The 21,010-nt window shown below is 42.7% G+C and overlaps 1 protein-coding gene across 2 annotated transcripts in view; it reads right to left on the bottom strand.

Moving 5' to 3' along the window:
• LOC137383671 (voltage-dependent calcium channel gamma-3 subunit-like) overlaps positions 1 to 21,010 on the bottom strand; it is a 45,878-nt gene that overhangs the window by 9,201 nt on the left and 15,667 nt on the right. Inside the window, exon 2 of one of the 2 annotated variants that reach the window (XM_068056835.1) lies at positions 8,516 to 8,599. The exons of the other annotated variant lie outside the window; for it this stretch is intronic. Coding sequence (XP_067912936.1) covers positions 8,516 to 8,599 — 84 coding nt within the window. The remainder of the gene's footprint in view (positions 1 to 8,515; positions 8,600 to 21,010) is intronic. 2 annotated transcript variants of the gene reach the window in all.

The following is a 21,010-nucleotide window of genomic DNA, read 5'->3' as shown; positions in this document are numbered from 1 at the left end:
ATAATCTGTAACCTCATGGCCCAGCAGATCCCCCACTCTACCATTACCATCAAGCCAGGGGATCAACCCTGCTTCACTGAAGAGTGTAGGAGGACATGCCAGGACCAGCAACAGGCAGAGCTCAAAATGAGGTGTCAACCTGGTGAAGCTACAACCCAGGACTACTTGTGTGCCAAACAGCATAAGCAGCATGCGATAGACAGAGCTAAGTGATCCCACAACCAACAGATTAGATTTAAGCTTTGCAGCCCTGACACCCAGCCATGAATGGTGGTGAACAATTAAACAACTAACAGGAGGAGATGGCTCCACAAATATCCCCATCCTCAATGATGGAGGAGTCCAGCACTTCAGTGCAAAAGATAAGGCTGAAGCATTTGCAACAATCTTCAGCCAGAAGTGCCGAGTCGATGATCCATCTCGGCCTCCTCCTGAAGTTCCAGCATCACAGAAGCCAGTCATAAGCCAATTTGACTCTCTCCACGTGATACTATGAAACAACTGAAGGCACTGGATACTGCAAAGGCTATGGGCCCTGACAACATTCCGGCAATTGTACTGATGATCTGTGCTCCAGAACGTGCCGCGCCCCTAGCCAAGCTGTTCCAGTACAGCTACAACACTGGGATCTACCCAGCAATGTGGAAAATTGCCCAGGTATGTCCTGTACATTAAAAGCAGGACAAATCCAACCCGGCCCCCAATTACCACCCCATCAGTCTACTCTTGATCATCTGTAAAATGATGGAAGGTGTTGTCGACAGTGCTATCAAGCGGCACTTGCTTAGCAATAACCTGCTCACAGATGCTCAGTTTGGGCTCTGCCAGGGCCACTCAGCTCCTGACCTCATTACAGCCTTGGTTCAAACATGGACAAAAGAGCTGAACTCAAAAGGTGAGGTAAGAGTGACTGCTCTTGACATCAAGACAGCATTTGACTGAGTATGGCATCAAGGAACCCTAGCAAAACTGGAGTCAATGGGAATCAGGGGGAAAACTCTCCGCTGGTTGGAGTCCTACCTAGCACAAAGGAGGATGGCTGTGGTTGTTGGAGGTCAATCATCTGAGCTCCAGGACATCACTGCAGGAGTTCCTCAGGGTAGTGCCCTAGGTCCAACCATCTTCAGCTGCTGCATCAATGACCTTCCTTCAGTCATAAGGTCAGAAGTGGGGATGTTCACTGATGATTGCACAATGTTCAGCACCATTCGCGATTCCTCAGATACTGAAGCAGTTCGTGTAGAAATGCAGCAAGACCTGGACAATATCCAGGCTTGGGCTAATAAGTGGCAAGTAACATTTACGCTACACATGTGCCAGGCAATGACTATCCGAAACAAGAGAGAATCTAACCATCTCCCCTTGACATTCAATGGCATTACAATCGCTGAATCCCCCACTATCAACATCCTGGGGGGGTTACCATTGACCAGAAACTGAACTGGAGTAGCCATATAACTAACATGGCTACAATAGGAGGTCAAAGACTAGGAACCCTGTGGTGAGTAACTCACCTCCTGACTTCCCAAAGCCTGTCCACCATCTACAAGGCACAAGTCAGAAGTGTGATGGATTACTCTCCACCTGCCTGGATGGGTGCAGCTCCAGCAACACCCAAGAAGCTCAACCCCATCCGGGCAAAGCAGCCCGCTTGACTGACCACAAACATTCACTCCCTCCACCACCGACGCCAGTGGCAGCGGTGTGTACCATCTACAAGATGCACTGCAGCAACACACTAAAGCTCCTTAGACAGCACCTTCCAAACTCAGGACCTCTACCACCTAGAAGGACAAGGGCAGCAGATACATAGAACACCACCACCTGCAAGTTCCCCCTCCAAGCACACACCATCCTGACTTGGAACTATATCGCCATTCCTTCACTGTCACTGGATCAAAATCCTGGAATTCCCTTTCTAACAGCACTGTGGGTGTACCTACCCCACATGGACAGCAGCGGTTCAAGAAGGCAGCTCACCACCACATTCTCAAGGGCAATTAGGGATGGACAATAAATGCTGTCCTAGCCAGCCCACGTCCCATGAAGGAATAAAAATAAAATCTCAAACTTAATGTAAAATTCTATCCTATTACGATTACTCTTCCTGAGAGGCTCTTTTAGTAAAAGGTTATTAATTGACCTTGTCTCAATAGAATTGGAGAATGTTTCCACATGGGAACAGGCCATTTGCTCCATCAACTCCATGTCACATGAGCCATCTTATCTAATTGCACTTCTGTTTGCTGCTAAGAGCCCATAATATTCTTCATTTTCAAGCACTTACCTAAATCCTTTTAAAGGAATCGGATATACTCTGCTTCAATAATCTTGTGTTGCAGATAATACCATGTGTAAAGTAATTTTTTTAACTTCCCATTAATTATTTTATTATCTTAAATTTGTATCCTGTCATTTTTTAAATTCTTTCATGGGAAGTGGGCATCACTGGCAAGGCCAGTATTTGTTGCCCATCCCTAACTGCCCTTGACAACTGCGTGGCTTGCTATGCCATTTCAGAGGGCAGTTAAGAGTCAACTACATTGCTGTGGATCTGGAGTCACACGTAGACCAGACCAGGTAAGGAGAGCAGATTTCCTTCCCTCAAGGACATTGGTGAAACAGATGGGTTTTTGCGACAATCGATGATAGTTTGATGCCACTATTACTGAGACTAGCTTTCAATTCCATTTTTTAAATTAATTAATTGAATTTGAATTCCACCAGCTGCCATGGTGCGATTTGAATCCATGCCCCCAGAGCATTAGCCTAGGCCTCTCGATAACTAATTCACTGACATTACCACTATGCCACCATCTCCCCTATTACCATCTTCCTGACCACTGAAAACAATCTATCACTATTTCACCCTATAATAATCCTTCATAATTTCCAAGAACATTATCAGGTCACACCTTAACCTTCTCAGCCCCAGTTAAGAATAGCCCTAACATCTCAAATCTCACTGTGTAACTGTAACACCTCATCCCTGGTAATACTCCAGCAAATCTATGCTACATCCTTTCCATTGTTTCTTTATCCTTCCTATTATATGGGATACGCAAAACTGTACAATAATGAGGGTCAAATACAAGTTCATTATTACTTCCTTGTTTTTGTATTTCATTTGCCTTTTTTACAGCCTTATCTATTTGCACAGCCACTATGAAGGACCTGAGTAGCTGCACATCCAGGACCTCCTGTTCCTCTCTCCATTTGCCATCAATTTGCCCAATCTTGTTTTGGTCCTCCTGCTGTTTTTCACAACCTTGAACACAACTTTCCCTGACCCTCAATTTTGTGTCATCAGCAAATGTTGATGTTTCCCCGGTTCCTAAGTCTGGACCATCTTTAGTAAATAGCAGCAGACTCAATATTGATCCCTGTGGAATATTACTCAGTACATCTTTCCATCCCAATAAACTTCCTTTTTCCTTTAATGTGTGCCTCTCTAGTTTTACTGTAAATTTTATCTTCCACTTCAATTCCATTGTTTAGTAGTTTGTAATTTATCCCTGGCCATGCAACCAGTTGCTTATTATTCCTCAGATTCTGTTTGAACCGTTTCTTTATTTAAATCTTTAAGCTGTCATGATTACCATTGGATAAAATAGTGAGAATTAACTAATAGTTGGATTTTGGATAGGTTAGAGCTTGGGGAGGTCACTGAGAAAAATATTGGAGAAATGAAGTTGGGAAGTGAAAAATGTGTGTGGCATTGGACGCGTCAAAGGAACTCAGATGGGCAGGTGATACCTTAACCTTTATAATTTATAACTAAGAATTTAAAATTCTAATCCTTGTGTTCAAATCCCTCCATGGCCCCACCCTACATTTGTAACCTCCTCCATCCTTCCAACCCTTTAAGATTTCTGTATTCCTCTAATTCTGGCATTTGAGCATCCCCAATTTCCTCCACCCAACCATGGGGGGATGTGCTTTCAGCTGCTTAGGCGCTAAGTTCTGAATTCCCTTCTAAACCTCTGACTCTCTAACTCCCTAAATTGCTTCCTAAAACCTAACCTTTCGCCCAAACTTCTGACCACCTGTTCTAATATCTCTTTATGTGGCTCAGTGTAAAATTTTGTTTGATAATGTTGTTGTAAAGCCCTTTGGGACATTTTTACTATGTTGAAAGTGCTATATAAATGCAAGTTGTTGTTGCACCTGCACTATCCATCTTCTTCAGATTCCCTTGCTGCATTGTTTAGACATTGAGACCAAAACATTCAGACCTGCAGTGCTGCTAGAGTTGGTGCTACGGAAACTGGAGTTGCCGAAAATGGTGCTGGCATGGCCCGTGCAGCACACCATGCTGATACCAGCACTAGTGCGGGCATGCCAGGCATGCGCCAGAGGCTTTCAGACTGGGGCAACTGTGACATCAAACAGCCTCTCAGAATGATTTGACACACGTTCTATCAATTTGGATCACATAGGCCCTATTAATGCCTGTCCTAAACACTCCCAGCTAAACATGCGTTCAGCTGCACTATTGTTATTTAATGGTCCAGCCATCCAACTTGGAGGTGAGAGGCGTTAGACTTACTTTTGCTCTTGCAAAGTTTTTGGAAGTACAATGGTGTGTTCTCGGAGATGTTTTGGTGACTACTTGCATTTTGAAGGGAGTGTTGCTGCGTCCAGACAGAGATGTTGGTGGAGTTTTCTGCCCTGTTAACAGGAAACCTGCTAGAGTTCTGGGGGCAATAGCTGCAGTCCCTCTTGGATTGCAACACGACAGGGACATGCAGCACAGGCTGTAGAGAAGGCAAATTGTGCACAGAGGGAGAAGGAGGAGAGCTCACTACAGAAAGTCCTATCCACCAAGGGTGTTCAGGAAGCACTTCTGCTACCTCCAACTGAGCCAGGAGCTGTGTGCAAGACACTTACAATTCACCAAGGAGGTGGTCACTGAACTGTGCCATCTCCTTCAACCAGACCTACAGCTGCAAAGCAGGACAAGAATGGTGCTGCCAGTAGCCATCAAGGTTACCATTGCCCTCAGCTTCTCAAATTCCAGGAATACGGACCAATTACTGGAAAATGGGATTTAGGCTGGGTGGCTCGTTTTTCAGCCAGCGCAGAATGACCTCCTTCTGTGCCGTACATTCTTCTACATTTTCTAAATATTCTAAATATCTGAAAAGGAGGAATGCGCAGGGATGTGGAGAGGGGGCAGAGGAGTGCAGTACATGAATTGCTCCTTCGGAGAGCCAGCACAGATGCAATGGGCCGAATGGTCTTCTTCAATGCTGTAACGATTCAATGATTCTACAGAAGCAGATCCTTCCAGGTGGGAGCAGGCGACATAACCAACACTTGCCCGTTTGCATCCACTGTTGCATCAGGGAGGTGACAAAGGCCTTGTATGCTGTAACTTAATTGTCTTCTCTCTTACCAGAGAGAAGCATTTGCAACAGACATGTGGCTTTGCCAGAGTAGCAGATTCCCAATGGTACAAGGAGCCATCGACTGCAAGCATGTGGCTCTTTAGGCCCCACATGGTAAATGGGGAGAGGTAGGAACCGCAAGGGCTACCACTCCATCAACATTCAGTTGGTGTGACCACGCACAGAACATCATGCCCACTATCCTGGCAGCAGCCATAACATCGTCATCCTGAGATAGTCAGCCATTCCGCTGTCTTTAGGCCACAATTATAAACCAGAGACTGGCTGCTTGGAGACAAGGGATACCCTCAGTACACATGGCTCATGACTCCCCTCTGTCACCCGACCATGCAAGGACAACAAGTCTATAGCGAGAGCCATGCAGCCGCAAGAAATATCCTGGAGCAAATCATTGGCATCCTGAAGCAACGGTTCCGCTGCCTGGACCACTTGCGAGTAGCCCTTCAGTAGTCACTGAGGAGAAGTCCAAGTTCATGATGGTCTGCTCATTCCTCCACAACATCACTATCATGAGGGCGCAACCCATTATCACCATTGCTCCATAATTCCCCACATTTAAATCCATCTGTCACGGACCATCACAATGTCCTCTTGACCAAAATTCTGAAATAAAAGCCACCAACAAAAACCCTTTTCATCACAGCTTTATCCTACAACACTTCCATCATACCTGCTCCTGGGCATATTGAGCATACAACCATCCAGCCGCACATTCAGTCCCAGGCTGCCCACTACAATCAATCAAATGAGCAGGCAGCACGAAATTTGCAAGGGCTAATCACAAATCACAATCCCCATGCCCAAAAATGGGTGCAATCAAATTTTTCCCCTTGACCGTTAATTTTGGACCAAAGTCTCTTCATACTAATTCTGTTCCATTCATTTTATACTTGGGTTACATATTTATTCACACAATGTGTGGTACTTTGTATTTGCCAGTATCAAATTTCAATTGCCATTTATCTGCGTAATTAATTCAAATCCTTCTGAAATCTTCAGTTGCATCCTCTACTGCTATCACTCTTTTGGTGCTGTCTGCAAGTTTAGCATTACATTTGGTTCAAATGCATAGATCATTTACATAAAGGAGCAGCAACAGAGGTTCAAACATTGACCCCTGTAGAACTCCATCTAACAATTTCCTCTTAATGTGACTCTATATCTCACCAGTATTCTCTAGTCACCTTGTTTTCTAACCAATATAGTAAGTCCCAAGGGTTTTAGTTTAATTATAAGTCCTTCACATTGCATTTTGCTAACAGCTTTCTGAAAATACAAATTATATATCATATGGAGTTTCATTATCTATCTGTAATGTTCTCAAAAAAGTCTAAATCCATTCTGACTGTTTCTTAAGTTGTTACCATATAACCCAGGAAACTAGGGGTTAGAGTTAAGATCCACCTTTTTGACCAAGCTTTTGGTTATCTGACCTAATATCTCTTTATGTGGTTTGGCATCATATTTTTGTTTTATAATGTTCCTATGAAGCACCTTGGGATATTTTATGACGTTAAAGGTACCATATAAATACAGGTGGTTGTTGTTGCACAAATTGCAGAAGGAAGTTGTTCTGGGCTGGGTCCACTTTTGTTCTCCCTGTCTCTCCCTATTGCTTTGTCTCTCTCTCTCTTTCTCTCACACGCTCTCTTTCTCCGATCACATGCTCTCTCTTTTTCAGATATAAATAGATCAGTTAGACTTAGCCATAGAGAATGCAATACAAAATTTTCTGTTAACGCAAAGTAGGGAGTTTTGCAAGGACTGTAAAAGACTTCAGGAGACTTAGATTAGCAGAATGTGTAGACAGAGGGAAATAATGCCAGGAAATGTGAGGTGGCGTATTTTGGGAGAAAGAATAAGGAATTGGAAGTATGACCTCAATAGAGCAAAGACCTATGGGTTTGAATTCATAATTCATTGAAAATGCAATTTAAAAACCACCAATAGCATTCTGTGTTTCATAAGTAGGGGCATAGAGTACAAGAGCAAAGAGGTTATGTTAAATTTGTACAAGCCAGTAGTTACAGTTGGAGTACAATGCAGAGTTTTGAAGACCCTGCTATGAGAAAGGACATTAAACCACAGAGAGCATGAAGAGTAAATTCAAAGTGAGGAGAGAGATTAGGAGAAATTTCTTTACACACAGGATGGTTGGAATATGGGATGCTTTGCCACAGGAAGTAGTTGAGGGTGAAATTTTTTCATCTTTTAAGGGAAGAACAGTTAAATATTTGAAGCAGAGGAAGAGACAGGGCTATAGGGAAAGAATGGGGCAGTGGGGATTAGTTTTTGATTACTCTAGCAAACAGCCAGCACTGACAGAATGGTCCAAATGGCATCTTTCTGTGCTGTAACCTTGTACAATTCTGCAGACCTAGAGAAATCTGGCTCCAAATGTAATGGGAATGAGCTATGAGGTTAGCGAAGTTGAAGATCGAGAGTCTACTTTGAAGAAGATGAAGTGCTGGGGTGGGGGAGAAGTCTCATCAGAGCATGCAAAAATATTAAACAAGTAATTCAAGGTAAAGCTGGAATATTACTTAAACATAGGCCAGGCTAGTGGACCTATTTAAATAAGACAAAAGTAACAACAAAAAATGACACACGTCTTTACACAAAGGTTGCTAAATATTTTGAATAATCTTAAAAGCATGGTAAAAGATCTTAAAACATTCGGGATGTTAAAAATGCAGTTTCATTCTAGTAAAAGCAAAATACTGTGAATGCTGGAAATCTGAAATAAAAACAGAAATTGCTGGAAATACTTAGCAGGTCTGATAGAATCTGTGGAGAGAAAAACAGAGTTAACGTTTCAGATCTGTGACCTTGAGTTCTGATGAAAGGTCACAGACCTGAAACGTTATCTCTGAAACAGTTTCATTCTGGGTTGGGTGAGTTGGGTTACTTGAGTGATGAGCTGAATGGTCTTTGCTCATCACTGACTTTTCTGGCTCTTATCTTAAAAAAATGTGGTGAATAAATACGTTGGGTTTATAACCAGCTCAGAGAGATCATTTGTGTCTTGAATTTAAAAAGTCCCTTCACAATGAAACAAAAACAATTCAAACCATGTAAAGCTCTCTCTCTCTCTGGAAACTTACGCAGCAAATATTCCGCAGTGTCCTGTTCATAGTCTGCATCCTCTGGAAAATGATCAATTATTTTGCAGATTCCTTTGAAGGTACCTGTTTGGAACACACATTTTAGAATCCAGCACTGAAAAATAGACTCACAAGAACAATGCTTTTTCCAAAAAGCAAAACCAAAATACATCAGCCTGGAAAAAAAATTGAGTGAATTTAAATTGCGGTCTGATATTGTTTTTTACATCCAGAACTCGACTTCATAGAGAATCTCTGCCCCACTCATCACTGATCCATTAGTGCCAGGGGCCTCTTTTAAAAATGCAACTGGAGCTGAAGGCTATGCAATCACCATTTCAGCAAGAGATCCTGCACCTTTCTTGATTCCTAGTTACAATCACTCCCCATTCTCTTTCTGTCTCCATTCTCTTCCTCTTTCCTCCTATTCATTGTCTTCATCTCTCCATTTTCTTCTTTCCTCCTTTCACAATTCTCTTCCTTCATGATCTTCCTCTCTTCTGCTCCCAATTCTCTCTCCTCCTCTCAATATTCTCTTCCTTGCTCCTCCTCTCTCCATTCTCTTTCTCTCTTTTACTGGATACCCTTGTAGCTAACTTTATTTTAGTACATTAACCAGGTGTGTAAACCAGAGCAAAAGGTTCATTGATTAATCACTGAGATTTGTAATGTTTTGGTGTCTTTCAGTCTTAGGTTGAATATAAGAATGTGAGGAAGAAGGTTTCACTGCCCACTTTCGGTGCAGACACCATCAATCTGTAAATGCTCTTTGTCATTATTAGAGGTTTCCCATTTAAGATGGAGATGAGGAGAATTTTGTTCTCTCAGAGAGTTGTTAGTCTGTGGAATTCTCATCCCCCGAGAGCAGTGGAGGCTGGGTCATTGAATATATTCAAGGCTGAGTTCAATAGATTTTTATTGACAAGGGAGTCAGGGGTTATGGGGGGCAGACAGGAAAGTGGAGTTAAGGTCACAATCAGATCAGCCATGATCTTATCGAATTGCGGACAGGCTCGAAGGGCTAAATGGCCTACTCCTGCTCCTAATTCTTGTGTTCTTGTCATCAGTATACAAAGCACCCAACCTCTACACCCTTCCATGCCTTTCTGACTTCAGGTGCTTGGAGTCTGATTTTTGTGTCATTCTCTTTTTTTACATCACCAACAAACAGCACCTCCATTTGAAAAACAATAAAGGAAGTGTGAGGTAAACTTATTTACAGCATAGGAATAAGAAAAATACTGCAGGCTTCCTGAGGCTGTTATTAGTAAAAGCTTTTAAAGAGAGAGTCACGTTGGTCTGGAGCATCCCACTGGATAATAGAACTGAACCAATTGCATCTATTGAATAAGGTTTGCACAATCATTTGCTCATAAGTTCCAGCAACTTATGCAACCAGCTGGTTCTCATTCCTGTTTAATGCCCCTCCCCTAATGTGTTTCTCAGATTATGTCAACTTGGCAGGTTTCGAAACTGTAACATCACTTGCCCATAGTTCTTAGCAAGAAAAAAAATGTTATGGCAACTCAGGTGACAGTCTAAATGAGCACAGCGCTGTGAAGACTGGAAAACATTTAGAATCATTAACCAGAATATAGGAACTTTAGGAACAGGTATAGACCATTTAGCCCCTCATGTCTGATCTCTACTTTAACTCCATTTACCCATCTTTATTCCATATCTCTTCATACCTTTACCCAACAAAAATCTATTGATCTCAATCTTGAAACTCCAATTGTTCCCCAGTGTCTGTATTATGAATTAAACACATCTGTGAGTAAAATAAGGATGGAGGAATTTTGTTTCATGGCTGCAGTTTGCAGTATCTTTTTGAAAGATCAATACTTCTTCCATTTGTTAGATTTCAGTTTATTAATACAAACCCAATATTGTCAATTCCTCCTTCCAAACCTAACCCTGCCACTTTCAAGGATACTCCCACCCAAGAGACTGTAGGGTTGATAACAGGCTTTTATTCTGCTCGAATTATCTTTTGTCCTTCTCTTCATCATTTGTTTCATTATTGCTTTCTTCCATTTTCTCCTGGCTGGTAGGCTCTGTCTGAACCCAAAAACTCAACGGGATAGACTTCAGTCTGTCAGTTTCTGCTCACTGGACATCTCTAAGTCTCTCTCACTCTCACTATATGTATTTCTCTGCATTATAATATGTCTGTCCATCTGCTATTCTCTGTGTAATATACTCAAAGCAACTGTTATTGTCTATGCAGTGCTCTGTTATTCTTTGTGCAATGCAAGGCTTCAGGCTGACCATGCCAACACTGATTGTGTGTGTAACAGGACTGATTGTCCCAACAATGACTGTGTATAACAGGACGGGACACTCAAGGAACCAGCAGGTAGCATCTCTCTCAATTCAGTTCTGAATACTGGTGGTGAGGGAATACAGCCAGAGCCAAGGCCACAGCACCATGGGTCGCTCAGCTGTGCAGATGGGGAGGAAGAATGTCAGAAAAGCAACAGTGATGGGAGATTCAATGGGTAGGGGAACAGATAGGCATTTATGTGGCTGCAGATGTGACTCCAGGATGGTGTGTTGCCTCCCTGGTGCCAGGGTCCAGGATGTCACGAAATGGCTGCAGAACATTATGAAGGGGGAGGTTCAATAGCTAGAGGTCATGGTCCATAGGTAATGACATAGATGGAAAGAGGGATGAGGTCCTGCAGGCAGATTTTAGGCAGCTAGGAAAGAAATTAAAAAGTAGGATCTCAAAGATAGTAATCTCCAGATTACTCCTGGTGCCATGAGCTAGTGAGTATAGATGTAAGTACAAATGATGAGGATGGTGCAGCTGAATGTCTGGCTGAAGAAATGATGCAGGTGGTGCAGGAAAGAGGGCTTTAGATTCCCGGAGCATTATTACATAGAATATGCAGTAGAGAAACACACCATTCAGCTCAACCAGTCCATGCCAGCATTTATGCTCCACTTGAGCCTTCTCCCATCCTTCAACATTGTTATGAACACTGGACTTTGTAACATGATTGTGTTTTAGAAACTGTGATTTCTAAAAGTTTCAGATGAAGCCCGAGAAGTCAAGTGACCTCACATCCACTCTACTTAAGGACAAGACTGAAACCTTGGTTATCCGGACAACAGAGAACACAGATCAAAGATTTTCTTTGAAAAACAGAGACTGCAAGGCTAATACCTGAAGAACAATGGGTTTCACCCCCCAGACGTTAGAATCATAAACAAGGAGTCAGTAATTTGGAGGATGCAAACGTACCAGGCAGTGTTAACACCTGGGAACAATGGGAGGCCCAGATGGCTCTGTGAAACCAGATTTCTGGACTTTGCATAACAGAAAAGAACAATAAACTATTGATGTTTGATTCCAGATAAATTTAACAGCTTTTCTGGAAGCAGACAGGCTGTAAGAAAGAAAACCAGCGGCGGCAACCTCAGAGCAGTCTGTAAGGAAGAGGCTAGTTCTCGGGAAGTGGGACCTGTACAGGCTGGACAGGTTGCACCTCCACAAGGCTGGGATCAATATTGCGGTGGGAGGTTTGCTACTGCTGTTAGGGAGGGTGTAAACTAGCTTGGCAGGGAGATGGGAGCCTGAGAGTAGATTCAGAAGGGAGAGAAGCAAAGCTGGAAACAGAAGGCAGAAAATTAGTACACGAGTATGGAAGACTGAGGAAACAAAGGCTAGAAAATAGATAACAAAGGAATTGTTCAGTGATTAGTGGTATATACTGGAATCAGGCAGATGAGCTGAGGGTACAGGTAGACACATAGGAGTATGATATCATAGCTATCATTGAAGCATGACTTAAAGAAGGGCAGGAATGGCAACTCAATATTCCTGCTAACAAGGTTTTCAGATGGGATAGAGAGGGGAATAAAAAAGCAGAGGGGTCGCAATCGTCTTCTTCTTCTTTGGCCTCCTTATCTCGAGAGACAATGGATAAGCGCCTGGAGGAGGTCAGTGGTTTGTGAAGCAGTGCCTGGAGTGGCTATAAAGGCCAATTCTAGAGTGACAGGCTCTTCCACAGGTGCTGCAGAAAAATTTGTTTGTCGGGGCTGTTACACAATTGGCACTCCCCTTGCACCTCTGTCTTTTTTCCTGCCAACTACTAAGTGTCATCGACTCGCCACACTTTAGCCCCGCCTTTATGGCTGCCCGCCAGCTCTGGCAGATGCTGGCAACTGACTCCCATGACTTATGATCAATGTCACAGGATTTCAAGTCGCGTTTGCAGACGTCTTTAAAGCGGAGACATGGACGGCCGGTGGGTCTGATACCAGTGGCGAGCTCGCTGTACAATGTGTCTTTGGGGATCCTGCCATCTTCCATGCGGCTCACATGGCCAAGCCATCTCAAGCGCCGCTGACTCAGTAGTGTGTATAAGCTGGGGATGTTGGCCGCCTCGAGGACTTCTGTGTTGGAGATACGGTCCTGCCACCTGATGCCAAGGATTCTCCGGAGGCAGCGAAGATGGAATGAATTGAGACGTCGCTCTTGGCTCACATACGTTGTCCAGGCCTCGCTGCCATAGAGCAAGGTACTGAGGACACAGGCCTGATACACTTGGACTTTTGTGTTCCGTGTCAGTGTGCCATTTTCCCACACTCTCTTGGCCAGTCTGGACATAGCAGTGGAAGCCTTACCCATGTGCTTGTTGATTTCTGCATCTAGAGACAGGTTACTGGTGATAGTTGAGCCTAGGTAGGTGAACTCTTGAACCACTTCCAGAGCGTGGTCACCAATATTGATGGATGGAGCATTTCTGACGTCCTGCCCCATGATGTTTGTTTTCTTGAGGCTGATGGTTAGGCCAAATTCATTGCAGGCAGCCGCAAACCTGTCGATGAGACTCTGCAGGCACTCTTCAGTGTGAGATGTTAAAGCAGCATCATCAGCAAAGAGGAGTTCCCTGATGAGGACTTTCCGTACTTTGGACTTCGCTCTTAGACGGGTAAGGTTGAACAACCTGCCCCCTGATCTTGTGCGGAGGAAAATTCCTTCTTCAGAGGACTTGAACGCATGTGAAAGCAGCAGGGAGAAGAAAATCCCAAAAAGTGTGGGTGTGAGAACACAGCCCTGTTTCACGCCACTCAGGATAGGAAAGGGCTCTGATGAGGAGCCACCATGTTGAATTGTGCCTTTCATATTGTCATGGAATGAGGTGATGATACTTAGTAGCTTTGGTGGGCATCCGATCTTTTCTAGTAGTCTGAAGAGACCACGTCTGCTGACGAGGTCAAAGGCTTTGGTGAGATCAATGAAAGCAATGTAGAGGGGCATCTGTTGTTCACGGCATTTCTCCTGTATCTGACGAAGGGAGTCGCAATACTGATTAAATAAACAATCACAGCTGTGAGGAGGGATGATATGCTAGAAGGATCATCAAATGAAGCCATATGGGTTGAACTGAGGAACAAAAAAGGGTCAATCGCTCTGTCAGAAGGAGTTAGAAGAACAAACATGTAGGCAAATTGCTGAGAAGTACAGAAACAATAGAACAGTAATGGTAGGGATTTCAACTACCCTAATATTAACTAGGATAAAATCAGTGTAAAAGGTATAGAGGATGCAGAGTTCTTAAAAGGCATTCAGGAAACAATTTTAGCCAGTATATAGTAATTCCAACAAGGGAAGGGCCAGTTCTGGACTTTGTTTTTGGGAATGAATCTGGGCAGATGGAAGGGGTATCAGTGGAAGAGTGTTTTAATGGTAGTGATCATAATTCAGTTAGATTTGGAGTAGTTATGGAAAAGGATAAAATAAAATAGAGTAAAATTTTTAAATTGGGGAAAGGCCCATTTTACTAAGCTGAGATGTGATTTGGCAAAAGTGGACTGGAAACAGCTACTTGAAAGAAAATCAGTGTCAAAGCAGTGGGAGGCATTCAAGGAAGAGACAGAGGGTTCAGAACAAATATGTTCTCACAAAAAAAAAATGGTGGGAGTGCTAAATCTAGACCCCACGATGTCAAATGTAGAAAAGGGAAGCATATGTCAGATGCCAAGAGCTCATTACTACAGAAAGCCTAGAGGAGTTTAGGAAGTGCAAGGGTGAAATTAAAAAGGAAATTAGGAAAGAAAATAGAAGGCATGAAAAAATATTGTCAAGTGAAATCAAGGAAACCCCAAAGATGTTTTATAAATACATGAACAGCAAAAGAATACCTAAGGAAAGAGTAGGGACAATTCAAGATCAAAACTGTAACTTGTGTGTGGAGGCAGAAGATGTGGGCATAGTTCTTAATAAATACTTTTCAACTGTTTTCATAAAAGAGAGGGATGAAGCAGACATTGTAGTTAAGGAACAGTTTGAAATATTGGATGGGATAAACTTAGTGAGGGAGTTAATATTAGGTGTTTACCTCTGGTATCTCCCAAGGATCTATCCTTGGCCCCCTCCTATTCCTCATCTACACGCTGCCCCTCAGTGACATCATCTGAAAGCACAGTGTTAGTTTTCACATGTATGCTGATGACATTCAGCTCTACCTCACCACCACTTCTCTGAACTCTTCCACTGTTGCTAAATTATCAGACAGTTTATTCGACATCCAGTACTGGATGAGCAGAAATGTCCTCCAATTAAATATTGGGAAGACTGAAGCCATTGTTTTCAGTCCCTGCTCCAAACGCTGTTCCCCAGCTACTGACTCCATCCTTCTCCCTGGAAACAGTCTGAAATTAAACCAGTCTGTTCACAACCCTGGTGTCACATTTGACCCCAAGGTGAGCTACCGACCTCATGTTCGTGCCATCACTAAGACCACCTATTTCCACCTCCGTAACATCACCTGACTTCGCCCTGTTTCAGCTCATCTTCTGCTGTAACCCTCATTTATGCCTTCGTTACCTCTAGACTTGACTGTTCCAATGCACTCCTGACTGGTCTCCCACATTCTGCTCTCTGTAAACTTGAGGTCATCCAGAACTCTGCTGCCCGTGTCTTAACTCGCACCAAGTTCTGTTCACCTGTGCTCTCTGACCTATAACAGCTCCTGGTCAATCAGCATCTTGATTTTAAAGTTCTCATCCTTGTCTTCAAATCCTTTTATGGCCTTGCCCCTCCCTATCTCTAAAATCTCCTCCAACCCCACAACCCTCCAAGATATCTGCATTCCTCTAATTCTGGCCTCTTCTGCATCCTTGATTTTAATTGCTCCACCATTTTTGGCCATTCCTTCAGTTCCTTAGGCCCTAAGCTCTGGAATACCCTCCCTACACTTCTCTGCCTCTGCACCTTGCTTTTCTTCTTTAATACACTCCTTAAAACATACCTCTTTGACCAAGCTTTTGGTCATCCGACCTAATATCTCCTTTTGTGGCTCAATGTCAAATTTTGTTTTATAATGTTCCTGTGAAGCACTTTGGGACATTCTATTACGTTAAAGGCGCTATATAAATATAAATTGTTGTTGTGTTTACCATCCTTGCAGTAAATCACCAGTCTCAGATGAAATGTATCCCAGGCTGCTCAGAGAAGCAAGGGAAGAAATAGTGGAGGCTCCAACCATCATTTTCCAATCCTCTCTGGCTACAAGCGTGGTGCTAGAGGACTGGAGGACTGCTAACCTTGTACCATTGTTTAAAAAGGAGGAATGGATAGCCCGCGGAACTACAGGACAGTCTGCCTAACCTCGGTGGTGGGCAAATTATTGGAAAGACTACTGGAGAGGCACTATCAATCATTTAAACATAGGCAGAGATTAATCAAGGAGAGTCAGCATGGATTTGTTAAAGAAAACTTGCGCCTGACTAACTTGATTGAATATTTTGAGGAGGTTACAAGGAGGGTCAATAAGCATTTGATGTAGTCTATATAAATTTTAGCAAGGCTTTTGACAAGGTCCCATAAGGCAGACTTAGAAAATTAAAAACTCATGGGATCCAAGGGAAAGTGGAGGGTTGGATCCAAAATTGGTTCAGCGGCAGGAAACAAATGGTAATGGTCAACAGGTGTTTTTGTGACTGGAATGCTGTTTCCAGTGGGGTTCTGCAGGGCTCAGTACTGGGACCCTTGCTGTTCATGGTATATATTAATGAGTTAAATGTAGAGGGCATGATTAAGAGGTTTTCAGATGATACAAAAATTGGCCATGTGGTTGATAGTGAGGAAAAAAGCTGTAGACAGGAAGCTACCAATGTACTGACCAGGTGGGTAGAAAAATAGCAAATGGAATTCAATCCAGAGAAATATGAACTAACACATTTGGGGAGGGCAAACAAAACGAGGGAATATACAATATTTCACAGATGCCTGTAGGTAGCAGGACAGGTAGATAAAGTGGTTAAGAAGGCATACAGGATACTTTATTGGTTGAGGCATAGTGTATAAGAGCAGGGAGGTTATACTAGAACTGTACAAAACACTATTTAGACGCAGCCAAAATACTGCATGCCGTTCTGGTCATCGCAATACAGGAAAGATGTGATTGCAATAGAGAGGGTACAGAGATTTACAAGGATGTTGCCAGGAATGGAGAATTTTAGTTATGAGGAAAGATTGGATAGGCTAGGGATGTTTTCTTTGAAACATAAGAGTCTGAGGGGAGATTTAATTAGGTGTATATAATTATGAAGGGCCTAGATCGAGTCGATAGAAAGGACTTAATTTGGTTAGCAGAGAAGTCAATAACTGGGGGCACAGATTTGAAGTAACTGGTAGAAGGATTAGAGGGAGGTTGAGGAGAAATAGTTTCACCCAGAGGGTTAGGGGGATCTGGAACTCACTGCCTGAACGGGTGGTTGAGGCAGAAACCCTCATCGCATTTAAAAAGTACTTTGATAGGCACTTGAGTGTCGTGACCTACAAGGCTACAGACCAAGAGCTGGAAAGTAGCATTCGGCTGGATAGCTCTTTTTCAGCCAGCACAGACCCAGTGGGCTGAATAGCCTTTTCTGTGCTGTAAATTTTCTAAGTTTTTATGTTTCTATGACTGAATGTCTCAGCACTGACTGTGTGAGAATTTTAGTAATATTCCTGGTTTTAACTATTCATAAAACTGGGCATCTTTAACTTATGGTGGTTTAATGATCCCTGGATAAGACTAGTGCCGCTTGTCAAGTCAATTGAGAAGCTTATCTTGTGTGTGAGTTGAACGTCAGTAATTTTTCTGGAACTGAGCTTTGGATAGAAATATATTTGGATTTAAGAATATTAAATATTCCATATCATAAAATTCAATAACTTTTACTGGAGCTAGTTGGGGTTATGTTCCGGTTAGTACGGGCTGCCTTTGACCTGCTTAGTATAAGAATGGATAATGAAGTTGGTTGCTGGAGGATCATTTTAGTGCTAACCACAATTAAAATCTTTTTTCAGCATTGAGAATTAGCATACTTTCAGCATAGGGAATGAGCATTCTCAGACAATCCTGTGTATTGTTACTATGCTGTTGTGTTTGGGTAATCAATGGAGCTGATCAGCACGAGAGGCCAACAGTTTCCTTTCTTCCTATAGCTGACGGCCTTTAAAACCCATGCTTGGCAGAATCTAATCATGATTTCCTGATCCAGACCTTACACAGTCTGGACGGAAATGTGACTCCAGTCCTGCACCAGTGTGGTGGACTCCTAACTGCCCTCTAAAGTGGTCTAGCAAGCCACTCTGTTGTACCATCACCTTCTCAGGGCAACTATTGATGGACAATAAATACTGGCCTTCCCAGTGAGACCCGAATTACAAGAATGAATTAACCCATTTACCTCGTCTCCCCCCCTAATCTTTTGCTTGTACTCAGCCTGGGCATCCCATCAAATAAAAATCTGTTTCATGACCCAATATGTTAGAGAAATGAATATGGATAAATTTGGTATGTTTTTAATTCTTCTCTCATTGGGGAAAGGCTGACAAATATGACTTTATTAGATAGTCTTCTGGGTCTGCTCCTTTAAACAGGAGCATTTTCACTGAAGAAGCAATGCGTGCAGCCGTGTCTGCAACAAGTCATGGTCTCGGGCTGTCAGTGATTTGTGACCTGGTTTTATTATACTGGGGAGGGACTGGGCAGTTTAATAAAACCTCAGGCCATCATGCAACACCCCGAGTGTGTGACTCACTAGCTGACAATAATATTAAGCGTTCAATAATGATTACATTAATCGACCAATTTCAGTGACAAATTTAGTTGACTAACTTTGTGACTTTCATTAAAGTAATCTCTTTTGCCAATTGTTCAATAATAGTTCTTGGCTATGGTTGGGGAGAGATGAAGAACCGCTTCAGATCTTCCAGTACCCCGACTGGTCAATTGATTACCAAAAGACAACATCTGAAGGATTCTGCTCACTCAGTTGTAGTCCTCTGGTATCAGTACAAGCTGAGCGGAAGCATGTGCCGGCAGAGGTGGGGTGGTGAGGATCTGACAAAGAGATTGGTTAAAATATTCTTAAACATCTGCATTGATTTATTTTATTTTCAGGATAGAACATGAGAACAGTCAGGGATGATAAAAGAGCAGTTTAGCAGTCAACCCATCAAAGGCCATCCCTCCAGTACATTAACTCTCCTATCCAAGCCCATCTCTTTGCCACATTAACTTCCACTGAGTAAACAAGTTTTTTCAAATGTCTGGAGTGGAGCTTGAGGCCACAACTTTATAATATTAGAGCAAGAGTGCTATCACTGAGCCAAGTGACAGAGCCAAATAGCTTGTCTATACAAGCTATAGACACGGTCTCTGATTCAGTCACTGGATCCTACAACATGCGTCCTTGTAACATCGCCTCAGGGTCTCTGATCCACAATTAGGGACTCTTGTGATGTGAGTCCTTGTAAAATTTCTATCTGATTTGCAGTAACCACCCGAAACAGACACAATATAGGGAATAAAAACATAAAAATGCTGGAAACATACAGCAGGTCTGACAGCATCTGTTGAGAGAGAAACAGAGTTAACGTTTCTGGTCAGTGACCTTTCATCAGAGTTACTAATGAGAGGGCATTGACTTGAAATTTTCGTTTCAGATTTCCGGCATCTGCAGTATTTTGCTTTTGTTACAATAAGGAAAGGTAATGTGGCTGCTTCCTGTTCCTTTGCTTGAGAAATTTGTGTGTGCCTGCCTCCTTGACCCCTGGGGACCCAGCTGAAGGGTCAGGGTCAATCGTAAGTGTAGCATCAAGGTTGAAAAGAATAAAACAGAAGACTAGATAAATCAGGAAGTAGATTTTAGGTGACACCCAGCTTAGGTTTTAAAAGCCACTAAACTGTGGGATGAAAGGAAAACCAGGGGATGTTTTGATGTTAAAGCAGAAGTGTGAACAGAATATCTTATGGTGAGTGAGTTATGGATGTGTATCCAAGGCTATCTAAGAGAGACCGAGGCCAACTGAGGAACATGCTGCTTATTGAATTGAACTGGCGCTAGTCTTTCACTGTGTATAACACATATTTAGTGCCGAAGATAGGTCTGGGAAGGTGGGGGGAGGCTGGGGTGAAATAGAATGAGTTGGACCATCCAGTGGAGAAACTGCTCAGTGACCATCTGTTATGAACTATAGCAATATACACAGACGGGAAGAATATTGGGGAGTAATTCCAGTGTATCACACCAATGGACTCTGGAGTTCCGGCATGGGAGGGTCTGCATGTGAGGGTGTGCAACTCTTGTTTTGCTGACAGGTGTAATAATGCTTGGTAAATATTGTTACTTCTGTGGCAAAGACTCACTCTATATTTTTATCAAGAACATATTTTTATAACACTAAAATTCATAACAAATGGAATACTTTAAATTTTAAAGTCATCAAATAAGTAGACCACATGCAAAGCTGCTTTATAACTCACCCAAGATCAGAATTTACATGGTTCCCATGGACCCATTTGTGACCCAGCTTTACACACTTGTTCATACTATGAGTGTGCCAGGCAACATCAGCAGCTGCTGTGTTCTGCTTATCTCATCCACAATGGTATCAGCACCGAAGAGTTACAGTCATGACTCCTGACCCATGTTATCTCCAGGAGAGATGTTTGACAAAATGTCTTCCTTCTCCAAAACATAAAGAAAAGAGAACCTAAGATTCTCCCTCCACTATCATATCATCCTCTTTATTCCCTACACCTGTTGCCTTCTGGACTATTTTGATTATTGCAACATTTTGGGAACCATCAAGATTTGCACGGTGTTCAATTTGTAGTGACTCTTATAACCCTCAGCACTAAGTTTACTGGTGCCAACTGACATCAGCGGCTTTAACTGGGAGTCTTTCCCTGTATCCAGGGGCCTGATTCGGAATTATGACAGGTTTTGATATGGTTAATAGGGGAAAAATATTTCCACTATTTGGTAAGTCAGCGACTAGAGAGAATACATTTAAGATCACCATTTGCGCCTTAGGATTCTCCTAACCTCTTCTATTGTTCATTTAGATATACAGCAGATGTTTCCTCTTGCGGGATAGACCAGAACTAGGGACCGTAAATATAAGATAGCCACCAATAAATCCAATAGGGAATTCAGGAGAAACTTCTTTACCCAGAGAGTGGTGAGAATGTGGAACTCACT

The sequence above is a fragment of the Heterodontus francisci genome, chromosome 24 (genome assembly GCF_036365525.1).
Source record: "Heterodontus francisci isolate sHetFra1 chromosome 24, sHetFra1.hap1, whole genome shotgun sequence".
In the NCBI taxonomy this organism is placed as follows: domain Eukaryota; kingdom Metazoa; phylum Chordata; class Chondrichthyes; order Heterodontiformes; family Heterodontidae; genus Heterodontus; species Heterodontus francisci.
This window is presented reverse-complemented; position numbering and strand designations above follow the sequence as displayed.